Below are 17,857 nucleotides of genomic sequence, written 5' to 3' on the forward strand. Positions count from 1 at the left end.
TTATTTTCCTATACATTCAATGATCAGTTGAGTGAAAACAGTTGATAACCACAATAGCAATGAAATTCTTACTTACAGTTTTATATTAGATCTCATGTCACATTGGTCAGTTATGGTCTTTTAAAGAGTAGCACAGATATTTGGTGCCTGTTTGACTCAAGAAATCTTCTTAGCTTTTGAACAAACACTTATTCTTCAACAGAACTTTTTATAATGCATCAAGTGTTGTATCTAGATCTGTAGATAATCAGAGGGCTTTTGCAGGCTTTTTTTATTCAATCTGCTTACCCTAGTCTCATCAAAGCCTCCTTTAATCTGCACTTGTTATCATTGTATCAGTTAAGCTGGATGGTGGATGTCTGTAGGATCCACTGTACAGTTCCTGTGTGAACATGCATAATGACAGAGTACAATCATATGAATTAAAGCCTGTCTTGTGCCACGAAATCTCACTTTATCCGATGCACAGGATGGATAGTGTCATGGGATGGACTGTACCTGAGCATCACAGCTGCTAATGAACAGCTACTCAGGGTTGTTCCCCTCCATTCTTGAATGCTTTGTTCCTGCTGTACTGCCTGGGTGCTATTTCAGGCATTCCCTGAGGAAAACAGTGCTATTCTTCTATGAACTTTTCTGTGGTGATTTAGTGCTTTGAGACAATTTATCTTCAGAAGATTGCAACAAGGTGATAGGTTGGTGTTTTTCTACTGTAAGAGGGAGGAAACTGAGACATGCAAAGAGAAAGGTAGAGTCCCTGCTAATTTCGACTGCTGGTTTGAGGTACATACATTTTGGCTCATTTGGAGCACTTTGATGTACAGCACAAGCAGAGCAGTACTGCACATCAAGCTCCTAGTTTTCCAGCTGACTTCTCAGATAATGAGACTTAGGTCCAGTGGGTGATCACCTTTTAAAAGTTAATTTATCCCTGCCTTTTCCACAGACTTAAATTCCAGCTCTTCAGAGTTGCATTCCTAGTTTTGTTGATGGCAGTAAGTCTCAAGTAAGTTCCCCTCGTGCCAGCCCTGGTCTCATTCGCTCAGTAGCTCCCAAATTCTAAATGAGGCAGGTATGATAGAGACAGTAGGCTGGTCCTCTGCAGCCAGGCAGTCCCATCCTTGTGTGAAGCAGGATTCCTGTGAGAGGAATGGAGTAAATTCTTAAATACTAAAATGTAATACATCTGCACAACAAGAGTAATTTTAAGCTCTCAAGGCAGACTTATTTTTGGCATTTCCTAATTTTTCTTACTTTACTTTGCAAGCTTATTTTTAATGAGGCTTCCTGTCCTTTAATGGACACATCAAAGGACACTTTCACAAGGGTGTTTGTTTGCACATTGATTTTTTCTTTATTTTGACTCTTTTTTCAGTGTTTGCATTTTAGTATAATGTTATGCTTAAAATTCTTGTGCTGCTGCTTTGTTTTATGCTGTTATCCTAATCAAAATAATTATTTATGTTTGGAGAAATGTTGCAGGACCAATAACAAAACTTCATTATTGGACGAAAACCTGTGAAAAGCTCCAAATAAATGGAGCTTGTGTTATCCCCTGAAACTGGTAGTGATAGGGGATTAATGGTAAGCTGTGCCAAAAATTTCCATAGCTAAGTGCCTTGCTTGGAGTTGATATTCCTCTAGAAAAGTTTTCCTGACCTTGCTGTTCTACACTATGGTACTGTCTGACTTTTAGAATTGTTGGTATTAGGGAAAGATAGGTTCCAAAACAGGGCCAGGTCCAGCAAGAAACTTAGTGTTGGTTGCTTATTGTCTAAGAAATAGGCCTGGGAGGGATAGGGAAGCACTCTTAAAAATTCCTTAGTGAGATAAACATCTCTGTGGTCCAGCACTGTTAGTAATATTCTTCAGATCAGATGTATAACAAATGCCTCCAAATGACTCGAGTATCCTGCTGTTCCATTTCTCTTTCAGCAGAACAGAAGGGAGAACGTGATGAAACTTACGCTGTTGCAAGTGAATCTCTGGCTCCAGAGGGAACAAACTTAAATAACAGAATCCAAAATAAACATTTTTACCCTTCATTACCCCAGCTACCTTCTGAGGAAGAAGACGTAAACAAGCTTGGAAGTCAGATAATTAAACTGACAGTTGCAGAACTGGAAGGGAAAAGAGGAGGCGCTCCTGTGGGGGAGCAGAACGTGGGAGTTGATGCAGAACTTAATGATTCATCAGAGGCAGAGTTCCCACTTTCCAGCCCTGATCCATCTGACCCTACAGATCCCTCAAATGCTGAGAATGAACAAACAGGTGAAACTGAGGCCCTGAAAGGCAGTGACAAAACCTTAGAGAGAGATTATGAAATTCTAAATGAAAGAGAGGATCAAAATAGCAGCACCATGGATGTGGTGCATACTGAGGACGCTGGAAGGCATGGAGGGCTCAGTGTTAAAACTGCAGACACAAATACCAGCTTTGAGGAGCTCTCTGAATCTGAAAACAAGAAACCATCTGATGCTGCTGAAAACCGTGAATATTTGGATAACAGTTTGGCTTGAGGTATGAAATCCAGGCCCTCAAGCATCTTACTGTAATCCTTGTGCAGTGTCTGTGCTGCTGCAGATATGATCAGTAAAATAATCTGCTGTAGAGTTGATTATTTTATACTGAACTGTTAATAATTCTTAAAAAAAATATGTTTTCCTGTTAGTTCTGGCTGTAATGTACCAAAACTGTAAATTACCTAAGGGAAAGAATTAGTGATGAGGTTTAGTCATGTTGGTTTTTTGTAATGATTTGAAGTTTCTATATAGATTGATGTAATTTACATTAGTGTAGGAAAGAGGCCAGTGATAATGATTTATCTTACTAGGCTCCTGAAACATGTATGGTCCTAGTGCTGGACTGTATTTTAATGTTGAGAAATGTCTCTCAAGGATGAAAAATTTGGACTGATAAATTGAGAAGTATCTTAAGGCTGCAAGCTTTTGCTTCTTTCTCAGACTGTGTTCTGCTTCTCTTTACATACAGTGACTGTCAGTCCATCCGTAGCATAAGATCGCTGTTCCCTTACAGGAAGTTTCTGAAAACCATCCCTGCATGTATATGGTTCTCTAATTACAAACCTTTATACCTTTGTATTTTGTCAACTGTACAAAATTTTTCCTTTCCTCTCCCAGCTCATCTCATGAAAATGAAGCAAGTTATTTCACCAGATACTGAGAGCCCCATTTAATGAAGCTCCAAAGGAAACATCATCAGTGAAGCCGGAGTCTTACTGTAAGAAACAGCAATGCTGTTCTAAAGCAGAGAAAACAGCAAGAGGAGAACCAGTGATGTCCTGTCCAGCTTACTTGGCTGTCAGTTTCTGGAGTTGCATTCCTCTACTTACAGGAGCTGGAATGGGCCCTTGGGCTTAGTTAATGGGTGATAGGTTTCAGCCTATTCCATCTGTGCTCTCCTTTCTAAAGGAATTCTGTGTCTTTTTTATTTTCTTATTACTTGGAAGTAAGGATAACTCTTCCTTTCCTCCTCATTTCACCAGTCTATGGTATGATAGAAGGGTTATTTGCATTGTTGCCACTTTTTAAAACTTCTTCTCTTGAAGAGGTTTAGTCATAGAAAAACATTCCCGTAATAACTAGGGGGAAAGGGAGCTGCTGTGTCATTCCCTGGCTTGGTCCTGATGCTGGAGCTGTGCCACTCTGCTTCTAAGAAGGCAGCAACGAGGGAATAGTTAAGGTTGAAGTTAGCAGCTGTTGGGGAAGGGAAGGCAGGTCTTTCCTCTCCTGTTTGTAGCATAAGGAATAGTCTCTGCAGCTGTGGAACTTCTGAGGGCCAGCAGCCATCAAGGCAATTTTTCTGCTGGCTTGGGACCTAATTGTCTGTAAATGTTCATTTCTCACTCCTAGAACTTGAAACCAATCAGAGAGAATTAAAGCAAATTTAATAAAATACTGCTAATAAAAAGGAAAATCCCTCCCAGACTGAGTACTTCTTTGACAAATAACTGCCAGCTGCAAGTTTTTACAGCCCACTTGTCAGCTACTGAATAAAGAGAGTTTATATTAGCAGTACTGACAAACTCTTCTGTATGTGTAAGATGAGGTAGCAGGTGCTGCCATAATCAAGGTGTCAGAGCCCATGAATGGTTTGTATTCAGCAGAAGAAAGGCTGTATGTAAATTATTACATATAAATATAAGGAGTGATAGTCGGAAGGTGAAAAATGTGGCTTGTCTCTGTTCTCATGTGTTTTCCCTAGCAGGTGCATTTGTGTAACCCTTTCAGTGTCTGTCTGCAGGATACAAAGCCATACTTACAGTGCTCCTCAAATATGTGTACTTTGTCTTTAAGGGTAATTGGACATTGCAGCATTCCACTGATGTTAAGCAGCAGTCCTTAGGAACAAAAGTTATATAAATAGTTAAGCGTATTAGGGGCATGAAGCAGTAAAATTTTTTATTTTGTTATCTTGCTCACCATTAAAATTCCTCATTACCTGAAAAAAACCCAAGAGTTTAAGTGTTTGAAAGAGTGTTAAGATGTTCCCAGTAATTGTAACTGACTGCATTTCTGACTCATTTTCGTGACAGTCAGAAGAAAAATAGCTGTAGAATCTAAAATCTCCAGGAGAATGTGCAGGATTTTTTCCTCTAATGCCTGAATGTCACATGAAGTAGCATTTTGTTTGAGATGTATTATTTCCATCCTTCACAGACTGATCCTGCACAGAGCTAAATATCAATGCAGTCGAAACTAAGGCAAGCAAGTAAGAAGGTCCAGATGTGTTCATGTGTTGAGCTCAGAAACATTGAGGGCCTTTTACTATTTCCCTGCCCTGTGTCTCTCCTGACCCACAGATGTGTGAATGAGTATTTTGCTCACAGTCCCTTAACAGCCAGGTAATGCTATTAGTTGATGAAGAGCTTGGTGTAAGGTTGAAGCAGTGCTGGGTCAACAGCTTTTAATGCCTCATGTGCTGATTCTTTTCAGAATGTCTTTTCTGTGAGAGCATACTGATGTACAACCCAACAATTAGGGAATCTTGGTAAATGTCCTCACGCCATTCTCCCTCTTAGATGTAATTTTTAAATCTTTGCAATCATTAAATTCCAGTAAGATACATAGATCTCTGAAAACCTCATTTCCAGTGTGATACCACTGCTGCAATGCTGGCTCTCTCCTTTCTCTTGTAGCAAATGTGTATTCTAGCTACATTTTCAGCTTTCTCCCAGGAACACAAGACTTCAAAGCAAGGAGACTTGTGAAAGTAAGACATTGTTGCTGCACTAGGTAATAAGTAATTAAATTTTCTTGTCAGTATCTTCCTTGGATATTGCTTTAATTGATATTGTGCTAATATAACAATGATATTTTTTTTTTCCCCCCCCAGTAAATTTAACTAGTGTTTTTTTGTGGACTCAACTCTACCTTAGATTTGGAGGGGTTGGTTTTGTTTTTTGTTTTTTAGGACCTGTGTTCCCTTTTTCTGCTACGTTAGATGTGCAGAAATCACAACCAGACATGTAAGCCTTTTTGGTATTGGGCTTTGGGGAAGCAAACTGGGAAGGGAATTTTGTGGCAGCAGTATGGAGGAGCTGCATTTCACAAACTGATTTTAAGGAGGTTGTCGTACCTAAAGGTGAAGTCATGCATTATCTGTGAGAAGGATTTCATTTGAAAGTATGATAATGTGGTGATTGGAAAAATAATGTTCATTGAATTTGTAAAATAAGTGTGTGAAAATGACAGATTAAGAAGCATCTTTTAGAATGCTGCTTCTTTTCTAAGTGAGACTATTTTTAAGCATATGGGAATTTGTATAATAAAGACAGTGGAATTTCTTCAATCCCTATGAGCTCAGGAATGTATTTCAAAATCTTAACTGAGATTAAGTTGAAAATCTGCTGCATTTCTAAAAGATAGCATTTTGTTTACCAGCTTCTGTTTTGTAGTTTGCTTTCTAAATTATGCAGTTTAATTTATTTGCAAACTAGTCTTTTGTTGCTGCGTGGATTAACAGCACAATGTGGTTAAACTATATTAATAAATTTTGTCATCTTTAATAAAAATATTTACTGATACACTTGTTCTACCTGCTTGTTTCCTTTTCTCTTCTTAGTATTAGATGAATGATAGCCATGGGGTGGTGTTTTAATATTCTGAGTTGTGTTAAATTTTTAAAGTAAAGCCTTATTAAGTGAAAGTTTCAAATCTGAAAATTATCTTACTTAAATATTTTCACTGTCACTTCTCCCAGCCCAAACTGACTTTGTTTGTACAGTTTTGTATGAAGTAACACACTCAGTATTTTTTTGCTTTGAAAATAATATTTCTCCCTGATCTGCTAACTTTGTCATCATTGCCTAAGCAGCTTTATAACTTTTGTATATAACTTTGTTACTAACAGGCACAGACTGGAGACTTACAGAAGCAGAATAACATAATAGATCTCAGGTTCAACACAGAAATTTCTGTACTTTCCCTTATTTCTAGGGGAAGTCCACTACTAAGGTCTTGCAACACAACACGCAACACTGTTAACAGCATAGAGAATTTTCTGTTTTCAAGTTGGCACCTAACTACAGAAGAGTGTCTAATGAGAGGCAAATGCTTTCTTTTTTTTTCTTTAGTATCTAACAATCCCTTAAAATACCCTTGCAGTGCACAGATTCTTTAGCCCATGCACTCTTGCTTACATGCATTCAACTTCCAAACTGCACAAAAGGGAATCTTTTCTCCTTCAAGAAAACACTCGCAATGTTGAGCTGATGCTGGTTTTATTGATGGGCTTACATAAAGGAAGCTCTACAAAAGTGATATACATTTCATAGAGGAGCAAGCAAATAGGAATCCTTTAGCCATATATCTTAGTGGGCAACAGCACAGCCTGAGTTACTTTGTGCTGCCCAGGCTGTAGCTGGCATTTTGGACTTCATCTAAGCCTGGTTGTACGTTCTTCTGTTGAGCCCTCTCTTCTTCTTGTCCATAACCTCCGGCAGTTTCTCTTCCCACAAGTTCTTGTTGCTTATCCCAATCACACAGCAAGCCAGACGTTTCCCAGCATTTCCATTTTCCAGACTGGCCTTATTATTGCCCTTGCCCATGTCATCTTCCTGCTCATGGATCACAACAGATCTGCCCATGATGGAATATGGACCAAAGACTGTGGCAAAGAGGTTTGTTTTGTATTTTCTGATTTTACCTTCTCTAGGAAGAAAGTTGCCAAAATCTCCTGGGTGGCGAGGGTGATTCACTCTGAAAGGGTTATAGTGTCCCCCTGTAGAATCACAGCCATTGCTGAGGTCTCCAAGCTCGTGGATGTGTATAGCTCTGCTGGATTGATTGTTATCCAATGGAAACCCATCCAAGTAAAATAAGGCTTCCAGTCTTCCATATGAATAACTCTGCCTGAATAAGACTTGTCCAGTCACTTGTGGCTTGTCAGCATCTATTTTGGAGCTGGGCTTCATTTCACAACTGGCGTAAATCATCCCATCCGTGTCATTACCACGTGTTACTGGGTAGAGCAGATTCTGCCAGAGGTCGTTCACTTGTTTCTGTATTTCATGCAATGACTCCGTTTCCTTGTCTGTCATGACACCAGAGGCAGAGAGGGTGAGCCCAGTGACCAGAGAAAAAATCAGAAACATCTTGGCAATTTCGAGCCTGCAAAAGATATAGGAAGGTACAAAGAATTCAGGGCGTTTTGCAGCAGAATGGCTGGAGAGAAAGACACACAGCTGGTGGGGAGCTGAGTGAAACAGCTGGAATGTGGTCCCAGGGGACTGCTGCTTGCTAAACCTGTCTGATGTGATGAACTGAAACTCAATCAGAACGCATATGTGTATTTAAACACATACAACTGGCACCCATGACTAAAAGAAATTCTAGTGATTACATATTTTAAATTAGATCTTGATCTCAAAAACTACCTCTGTTTCCCTGCAGGAAGCAAGCAAGCCAAAATGTTTTAAAAATCTATTTCTGATTTTGTATTTTTGTATTGTAGAAAAGTAGGCTTTTCTACTTCAACAAATTCCAGCAAGGCAGTTTGCCAGGAGTTTTTTCTTGGTGCATCTACTTAACCATTAGTTAGGCATTACAAACAAAAAGCAAAAATCCAACAAGTTGATTACCTTGCAGAACCCCTCAGTAGTAGCTCTTCGCCTCTGCTCCCCTAAACCAAGATGTGACCGGACAGAAGGCCAGAGCTGCTGGAAGGTGATGCTTATAGAAACTGCGTGTTTGTGCAGAAATTAGGTAACGCTGGCTCAGGACAGGCGGGAGGCTGTGGGAGGGGAGGGAGGCGGGGACGGAGGGAAGAAGGAAGGGAGGGGAGAAAGTTCTAGGCATTTTTGCTTTGGGCAGGGTGAATGCTTTATCCTTTCCTGGTGAGTTTGTGAGTCTGACTCTCGGTCCTCATAGACATTAAAAAAAAAAAAAAAAAGGTCACAAAACTTTGAAATTAATCTGCCTTTTGGTGACTTTATGCACTCATCTAAAACAAGTGAACTTGAGCAGGAAGGGAGGGGAGAGGGAGAAGCTTTATAAAGGCACAATTGGGCAGTTTGTTCACTTGTGTGCTGGTAGTCTGGGAGTAGTTTGCATTTTTATTTCTTCATTAATTGAAATGGAACCTGGTGCTTGAGCAACATAAACTGTTCTATATGGATGTATACAAAAGTTTTTGTGGATTTAGAAACCATTTAAAGAGTAATTGTCGAGGTACATGTCAATGATGCCTTTGAAGTTTTGGGGTTACTTAGCATCTGCTCCACTGAAGCCCTTCTGCTGTTTTTTTTTTTTTTTTTTTTTTTTTTTTAATAGCAATTATTTCTTTCCTAAGAGAGAAATAAGCAGTACTGAGGCAGTGCAACATCAGACTGAGGTGCAGATAAATTGCTCAGAAGCTGGCTGGATCATGGAGAGTTCACATTGTTTCATCATCCCATGAACTAAGAAATGCTCTCCTCTCAGGGGCATTGTCCTGCCCACAGCACTTCCCACTGATGTAGCTGAAATGTGGATTGTCTGTCACAAGATCAATTTAACAAGGTGAGATTTCTGTGGAGAGAAAAGAGTATCTCTTACTACTGTGGAACAATTCTCAGTGCAAGAAAATTGCAAAGAAAATCCCTTTTCTCAGTTCATGCCTTCTGCCAGCTGGGTAAGGAACGGGACTGTCAGCTTCTGCAATGGTAAAATTGTGTGTGTTAATCGTACCAGTATCATATACTACATCAGATCCAAGATACTCAGTCATGTGAGAGAGACAAATTTTTTTCTTTATATATGAGGAAGAGTAGAGCTAAAGGAATGCCAACTACTCGGATCATTAGCCAGGAAAATACAGAAATAACTAACTTCATTTTTGAATATTGGGATATTGAATGTGTTACTTTACCTCTGGGCTTCAGTTCCTAATCTGTGAAACAGGACAAGTGGTATTTCTTCAGGGTATTTACAAGTTTTTCAGATCACCGTGCTCCTGGGCACCGTGCAGTGCTCAGAGAGAGCTGAACTCTCAGAGAAGCTGAGAGCCAGGATTGTCCATCACCCCCAGCCTACGCCGCCTCCTTTGCGGCTCTTCCCACCTTCATTCAGGGGCAGTCTCTGAGCTGGGAAAGGCCGCACATGCACTGTGGTAATACAGTGAAATTGCTTGGGTTTAAAGCATTTGAAAGTTTTATAATCGAGTTTTATAAATAGACACAATAATGTTCAGCTAAGATAAGCCAAATGCGAAGGTTTAAGTTTGTAAAATACAGGAAGCAAACATCCAGTCTGGATACTATTAGAAAAATCACATCTTAACAGCATAAACCATTTTCTAAGGGGTCACAACAAGTGGAAGGAAGAAAAGAGCATTCATTCATTGTTTACTCTTTGAGTCACAAAGGAGTGAACTGCAATTGAGTTTAATATTTTTACAAGGAAATTCCTGAGCTAGCAGTCAGTACTCAAAAAAGATAATTGTAAAGCTTTTATTGAATTATAAGGCATTTTGAAATACTTACTAGGGACAGGATTTTAGCTGGCTTAAATACAGCAATATTTCTGACTTCAGTGGCATTTGTGCTGTCTACACCAGCTGGGATTCTGTCCCTGGAAAAACCTACTTGCCGCTCTTTTTTGATGTACTGCACATGAGGGAGAGAAGCAGAAATGCAGAAGGTGTAAAGGAGATGATCAAAGGGACAGAAAGGACTGCAGCAAAGCGAAATGATGTATTTGTAGTGCTCTGCACTTCAGAGAATGAAAAGGAAAGAGTAGCTGTGGACTGCTGTCAGAAAGATGTATTTTAAAAAGGGGAAGGGATGATAGCTACAAGGAATGCAATTGCCAGGGTGCTTTGGCATTCATTTGGAGTCTGAAAGATGGTCACTAAGTACTAACCAGGTGTATCATTAAAGTCTGTTGTTACCCACTGCCTGTGTTTTAATTTTCTGGTTACAAAGAGGTGTGAATAATGGGCTTGACAGCCTTTAAAGCAGACAGCAGTTACTGGGAAGAAAGCCCACAGTGACCTGACCATGCACTTGTGTTACAATCACTGCTCTAAAAAAAAAAAAAAAAAAAAAAATAGACCGCTGCTTTTGTTCCAGTTATACCAGATCTTTTGTATCCTGAGTTTCAAGCAAATAGCCTAAAGATACCTTGGCTATACAAGACAGATTAGTCAAAACAACTTCTGCAAGGCTCTCTAGACTGCATAGGAAGAATTTTGTTCTACAGTGAGCTGTGTAGCAGACTCTGCTCACAAGCTCCCAGTCCATGCTGTGACCTTCATGGGTGGTTGGTTGGTGGGCTTGGTTTGCAATGACACTATTCCTATTGTATTGCTCTGCTGTTTGACATTATGTTGTTTGATTTGCCCAGCACAGAGTTAAACACGATGGGCAAAACACTGCATAGGAGAGAATCCTTTTATAGCAAGCTGTTGCCCTTCTTGTGTCTCCAGCATTGGATCTGCTCTCAGTGGTTTTTGATGGAACGGTTTTCCATAAAAACAACACCCAGACAAAGAAACGTTTATGTCTTTGGGGGTAAGTGATGGAGCTGACTGCTTTTCTCCACATATGGTGGCGGCTGGAGCAGCTGAAAGAAAGGGGACATTTATAGAGGGAAACAGTCGAGATCCTTGGGCACCTGATCTGCTCCTTTGGTTTTGGGCACTTTCTGCCATTTCTGAGTCACGGGAGCCAGCTGTGCTGGTGGGTCATCAGGCAGCAGCATTTGTGTGGAGTTAGAGACTGCAAGGCAGCAAAACTCCCACGTACTGACTTTGGGGAGGTGTCGGCTGTGCTGCGTGCCCAGCCCCGTGAGACACCGGCGTGTCCTGGTACCCGCACCAGGGTCTGCGGCCAAAGCCTGCGGTGCTGGCCTCGGTCTGCAGCGCTACGGCTCTGCGGCCAGGGGACGGGACACGGAGAGCAGCCGGGCAGAGAGAGAGGGGACGGGACACGGAGAGCAGCAGGGCAGAGAGAGAGGGGACAGGACACGGAGGGCAGCAGGGCAGAGAGGGGACGGGACACGGAGAGCAGCAGGGCGGGCAGGGTGGCCGTGAAGGCGCCGTGGCTTTGGCCGTTCTCTTTCGGCCTGTGAAGCTCTCTCTGTCTCTCTCTTCTCTCTGTCCCTCTGTCTCCCTCTCTGTCTCTCTCTGTCTCTCTCTGTGTCTCTCTGTGTCTCTCTCTCTCTCTCTCTCTCTCTCTGTCTCCCTGTCTCTCTCTCTGTCTGTCTCTGTGTCTCTCTGTCTCTCTCTCTGTCTCCCTCCCTCTCTGGCGGAGCTCGGGTGCTGCCCGGGGGGCTCTGCCCGGGCTGAGCCGCTTTTCCTTTGCACCTGTGTGGGGAAGACAGGGCTGGCACGGGGCTGCGGGCAGCACCACATCCCGCAGGAGTTATGATGGAGCAACTGGTTTGCAATTCCTGTGAAGAAAAAAAAAAAAAGAAAAAAGAAAAAAAATGAAACATTTTGCTGTAGCAAATGGAAAATATGTTGCCGGTCATGAGTTATTCTTCCTGTTTAATCCTGTTCCTTGACTTGGTATTTCTATTTAAAGAAATAAAAATATTTACTGCCTGATACAAGCATCCATTTATAATATTATTACAAAAGAGCTATAAGCATTTCCAACTTTTCAGGGCATTACCCATAACAAAACTCAAATAAATAAACAAAAGGGAAACAGCACTGTTCTCTCTGGGGAATAATTTATCTTGCAGATAGAAACTCATGCAACTGTCAAACTACTCTGCATCAGCCAATTTGAAAAATTCTTGAAATTCTTCCTCTTTAATAGCTTGTGAAGAAATAATTTCATAAGAGTGAGGGAGAGATGATCTGTAAGTAAGCTTTCAGAACAAGCTGCATTCAGAAACTCATTCTAAGTCTGTCAGCCTAATTTAACAGAATTTCATCTTCACATGTGAATATAAAATATAAATATGTAATGTGAAAAGCTGGGATGGAGCCCAGCTATCAGATAATTTAGGTTATTATTCGTGTTTGTATTTATTCCCTGATCTTTTATAAAATGTTTATCCTTTCCTCTTTGTAGCATTAATCTGATGAGGGGTTTGAGATGAGACAGGAAATAAACAAAAGACTTTTTTCAAGCTCAGTGCCCAATAGCCACAAATGGAAATATCTTGGGGTTTTTCAATTTCAAAGTGCACATTGCATACATTGTGCATATTTGCACAACTTCAGCTCTCTGTGTAGCTTCAAATTGTAGCTTGGGAGCCATAGGAATGCTGGCCCATTAGATCAGATGTATGAGCAGTGGTTACCTACAAATAACTAAATACAAATAAATTTCTCTTCTTGTGACACTTAATAGCAGCTGTCTCAGTATTCTAATGATCATCACAGATAAACTGAGCATGATTTTCAGATATTTCTATCCTTAGTGTACTAAAAGGACACAGCCATTGATAACAGGCCATACCCTGCCTTCTGTTCGTGTGTGTCATCACCCCTTGGTTTGTATCTGTGCTATGGTCTGAAAGAGATTTACAGGCACCAGAACAAACCTTACCAATCAAGACTTAGTAAATCAAGACGTAGGCTTCTGTGTCCTGTTTTTAAAAGTCATCATTGCTGAAGAATCTGCCATCAACTGTGGCTTGACTGTCCTTTCTCTTACAGGTTTTTCTGTAGCCTGGCTCTCACTGCAGATTGGAACCATTGTTTTGATTGTGCTCACTACAGACACGGGGGACAGATTATTCTCTTCTCTGCAACAGCCTCAGTCAGACTTGAGAGTTTAACTCGGTACCCATGGCTCTTCCATCTTTCAGCTAAACATTTCCCATTCTTTTAACCTTTCCTCTTAAATTGAGTAGGCTCCCATGTTAAGTAGACCACCTTTTCCTATGGACTGTGCACCTCTTCTGGAAGAGAAGTCACAAACACTCCAGTGTGCCAGACAAGCAGCAAGAACTACCACCATGCTTGTCATGCAGACTGTATTATTCTCTACATCATAATGTGATCTTTGACTGACCATTTCCTGCAGAACTGCTGCTTATGCAATTATTTCCATTTTATATTTCAATAGCTGCTATTTCTGCCATGGGATTTTACAATTGTCTTAATAGAGTTACCTCCTCTATTTTTACTTTCCCCACCTCTTACTTCTCCAGCTTGTCATGAACATTTTGAATTCTAATCCTTCCTCACGGTGTATTTACAGCTCCTCCAGACTGGTGTCAGCTGTGAATTTAATCAGTTTACTTTTTGTTCCGTCATTCACAGGAGGGCTGAATAAAGCTGAATAGACAAACTCCCGCACCCCAGGCAGGTTGCTCTCCCTCTTGGGAACTGACTGGTTCCTAAACTGCTACCAATTCCCACCATCCCCATACCTGCTTTATAAGAATGTGATCAAGACTGGTATTTTCCCCAGCTCGTGTGTAACAATGTCATGTGAGATAGTAGTTAAGATATTTAGCAAGTTTGTTCAGATAATCACCTACTTCTTCTCTATATGCAAGATGGATTATTCTGCTGTAGAAAGGAAATAAAAGGTTCCTGATGTCTTTTATCCATTTCTCTTTCTGGCCTTCTATCCATTCCCTTTCAGATGAGCGCAAGAAGTTTGCCTCTTTTAGAGGTTTTTCTGTTTCTGTGGCTCCTGTATTAAGCCACACTTATCATTACAGAATTTTCAGTTCTCATAGGAACCAAAATAATTTACTGACCCTATCTCAAAGAATCTTCATTACTGTTATTACCCTGGGAGAAGCAAAATGTCTTTGAAGAGCTGCCTGGCACTAAGTGGTGTCTGAAACCTCAAGCATACAAAAACTAACAAAAATGCCACCATTTAAGTGCACATCCCCACACTGCTTTCCCCCTTCTGCCAAAAGAGCCAATAGAAGCAAGGATTAGGTTAATTCATTCTAATAGGTAGACTACATAAATTTCCAGAACTTCCCATTTCTGACCCTCTTATTTCTTGCGAGCAGGGGCTGTTCACTGGCTGTGGTGTTTGTGGGGACCCTCGTGGCAGGAAGGAATGATGAATCTGGCTCCATGTTCTCAGAAGGCTAATTCATTATTTTATGATACTATATTATATTAAAGAATACTATACTAAACTATGCTAAAGAATCCAGAGAGGATACTTACAGAAGGCTAAAAAGATAATAATAAAAACTCGTGACTCTCTCCAGAGCCCTGACACAGCTTGGCCCCAATTGGCCAATAAGTCAAAACAATTCACATGAAACCAATGAAACAATCACCTGTTGGATAAACAATGTCCAATCACATTCTAAAGCAGCAAAACACAGGAGAAGCAAACGAGATAATATTGTTTTCCTTTTTCTCTGAGGCTTCTCAGCTTCCCAGGAGAAAAATCCTGGGCAAAGGGTTTTTTCAGAAAATGTGAATGCCACAACTGGGAGCCCTGGGTGGGGACAGCCCTGGACTCCTGTTGGAGTCAACACTCAGCAGCATCCAGGAGGATCCTCATCCCTTAACACAGCAAGGGGCAGGAGAGCCCTTGAACTCCTGGGGGCTTTCTCAGAGCAGCAATTTCACCTCAGATGGTGTGGTATGCTACTATAGAATAAAATAATTTTAAAAAGGTATGGCTTATCTGTGTTGGATACCCACCTCCATTGAAATTATGTGTAGTTCAGGACCTGAGCCTCTGAGTATTTTCAAAGCACTTTGTTGTAAATCCTTTGAATTTGTATCTTTCAGAACTGCAGAAATTATAAAATTTAAAAAATGCAACCTTTTACAGAGTAAAAATAGTTTTTATGGTAAAGTGGCTCCCCACCTTTTTAGCCATATTTATCCCAGTGGTTGACTTTTGTAAGAATAACTGAAACCCTGAGAGACTGATGAAGTTTAACAATGTGCGTTCATTATACCCAATTTTATTCTCTCGGTGAAAACACAGACTCCTAAATCCTATTTAGACTCTGAAATTTCAGAGGTTCCAGCCCTCATCTGACCTTAACACCTCTTAGGCACATGCTTTTGTGCAGCTTCTGTGCACATGCTTGAATTCTCCCATGGCAAATGGTTTTGGAGATCAGATGTTCAGGATTAAGAACACAACCAGTTTTTTCCTTGTTTAAAATAATTTTGACATTTTAATGGAAGTCATTAAGATTGTTTTCTTGTACACTCAAATGGGCCACAGTGTGAGTGAGCCATTTTTAGGAAAATTACATAAAAAGATTTGAATTGCTAAATTACTCACCTTGAGAATGTTAGCACAAATATTTTGAAAACTCTGAAGGTTTTATCTGGGGTAAATATTTGTACCTGAATTCCTCCCCTGTGAAGATTAATTCACAAATAAATAAATTATTAAAGTCATGGGTCATTCTGAGTAAAAGTATGTTGGAATAGTCACTTCTAGCTGAAGATGTTCTTAGTATTGTTTATATTTACTTTTTTTTTTCTTTCTCTTAACTGTGGAGTGGAATAAAACCCTCTCCAAATGGTGCCAGGTTAAAGGATCTCCACAGAGGTGCAGCATGGTTCTGTGGGTTCTGATTTCCAACCAGGAGAATCTCACTAATTCCAGCCCAGCAGCACAAAGGATCTGAGCATCTCTGAAACTGGATGTTTGGCTCTAGAAAAACAGAGGATAGATGGGAGGCAAACACATGAAGGCACTCTGTTTTTATCAGCTCCAATGTCTGCATTAATAGGCAAGGCTGAGAATGCCACCTGCTTACAGAAAGGCTTTCAACTCATAGGGCATGGAGTTCTTAATAGTATTCCATTAGATATAATGAGGTATGCTGGTGCAGATTTCCCCCCTGAAGTTTGCACGCATTTGTACAAAATAAGGCTCCTGCTGAGGTGTTTTATGAATGTGGAGTCTTTCAGTTCCAGTTAAATAGGATAACCAGCTGTTTTCCAGGGCACATGAAGAAATCCTTGGACTGGTTGTTGTCGCTACTGTCGGCATTAGCATGCCTGCAAAAAATGAATAAAAACACAGAAATATTTTACTGTAACCCTCTTGAAGGGAAGGCAATCCTTTGAATGCAGCAGAAATTGTTCTCATAGATGCAGGGGGAAAAAAAGGATTCTTTGTCCCTTCATTTTGTTACAAACCTTCTTTGCATCTTCAGCCTCCAGGTCTCCCTCCCACAGGTTGTCATCTGTGTTGTCACTTGCAAGACTTTATTCCCCAAACCTGCAGATGTTATTAAATTTGAGGATTATAAGGTTATGTAGGACGTGGTAGAAGCCAGATATGGATTGGATGTTTTTATTAGAGGATTACCAAATTTTGTTAACAGGAGTACGCCTGAGTAATTCTACTGGAAGCTCTGCTGTGCCTGTTATGAAACATCTGATCCTGAAGCAGATACAGAGCTGCACTGTGGCAGGGCTCAGGTTTCTTACCACGCCAAGGACAGGTCATGTTCATGATGTGTTAAGCTGGATCAGTGCAAAGGATGTATAATGATTGCACTGGGAAAAGTGTAATGGTCATGGCAGAGGTATCTCACCATAAAATCCCAAATATCCCAATGACTTGTTCACTTCAGAATCCTTTTCCACTGCTGGTACATGTAGGCAACAAAATAAAATCAATATACAAGGTGTGTGCTTCAATGTTAGTTTCAAATACAGTGAAAATATCTAATGCTTTTTGTAGTTTTTTGTAACTTGAACATTCCTAGTATATGACACCAAGATCTCAAGCAAACTTGTTGCTCCTAAGGCATGAGATTATGATGACACTGACTCTGTAAATGTCACTATACTGGTGTATTTGTGAGTGTATTTGTATTTGGCTAACTAGTGAGCAAGAAATCAGACGAGAATGTTGATGAAGAATAAATAAATAATCTGACCCTGGAGACACCATTTTCTCACAGTGATGAACTTGCCCAGCTAAGGTCACCCAAAGGCTACTGAGGAGGAAACTTCTCTTCTTTCAAGAGGAAGGTGAGTCAGCAAATTTCCAGAAGCTATGAACAGTTTGCATAACAACTTGTACCCTGCTGTGGTGTGTACCCTGGTAGGAAGCTCACACCCAATTTGTTCCCCTTCAACAGGAGGGGAGAGATAATTGGAAGGGCGAAAGCAGGAAAATCCATGGGATGAGATAAAGCCAGTTTAAGCAGAAATAGGAAATAGGGGCAAAGACAACCTGTGATGAAGAAGCAGTCACTGCTCACCAGCAGTCAGTGCTCACCCAGCACTGCCTGCAACAGCATCTCTGGAGACACTTTGGTCCCTCTGTTTATTGCTGAGCACGATGCCACAGGGTGTGGAATATCCCTTGGGTCAGTTGGGATCAACTGTGCCAGCTGTGTCCCCCCAGCTCCTTGTGCACCCCCAGCCTCCTTTTGCTGGTAGGGTGGGATGAGGCAGAAAAGATCTTAACTCTGTTGTAAGCACTGCT

General features: G+C 40.8%; 2 protein-coding genes across 5 annotated transcripts in view; one reads left to right on the forward strand and one right to left on the reverse strand.

The window, feature by feature from the left end:
* Positions 1 to 5,989, forward strand: part of CCDC149 (coiled-coil domain containing 149) — a 51,485-nt gene extending 45,496 nt beyond the window's left edge. For 2 of the 4 annotated variants that reach the window (XM_041403066.1, XM_041403068.1), the window contains 2 exons: positions 1,936 to 2,520; positions 3,141 to 5,989. In XM_041403066.1, coding sequence (XP_041259000.1) covers positions 1,936 to 2,519 — 584 coding nt within the window. In that variant the 3' untranslated portion in view covers position 2,520; positions 3,141 to 5,989. The remainder of the gene's footprint in view (positions 1 to 1,935; positions 2,521 to 3,140) is intronic. The other 2 variants (XM_041403069.1, XM_041403067.1) reach the window with 2 other exon arrangements.
* Positions 5,990 to 6,725: 736 nt separating this feature from the next.
* On the reverse strand, positions 6,726 to 8,245 carry SOD3 (superoxide dismutase 3). The gene is made up of 2 exons (XM_041402789.1): positions 8,102 to 8,245; positions 6,726 to 7,631 (listed from the first exon to the last, which is right to left on the reverse strand). Exon 2 carries the CDS (start codon positions 7,613 to 7,615, stop codon positions 6,902 to 6,904), a length of 714 nt encoding a protein of 237 aa, XP_041258723.1. The 5' UTR covers positions 7,616 to 7,631; positions 8,102 to 8,245; the 3' UTR covers positions 6,726 to 6,901.
* Positions 8,246 to 17,857: the final 9,612 nt, after the last annotated feature.

The sequence above is a fragment of the Onychostruthus taczanowskii genome, unplaced genomic scaffold, assembly GCF_017590055.1.
Source record: "Onychostruthus taczanowskii isolate IOZ18803 unplaced genomic scaffold, ASM1759005v1 scaffold2, whole genome shotgun sequence".
NCBI classification, from domain to species: Eukaryota; Metazoa; Chordata; class Aves; order Passeriformes; family Passeridae; genus Onychostruthus; species Onychostruthus taczanowskii.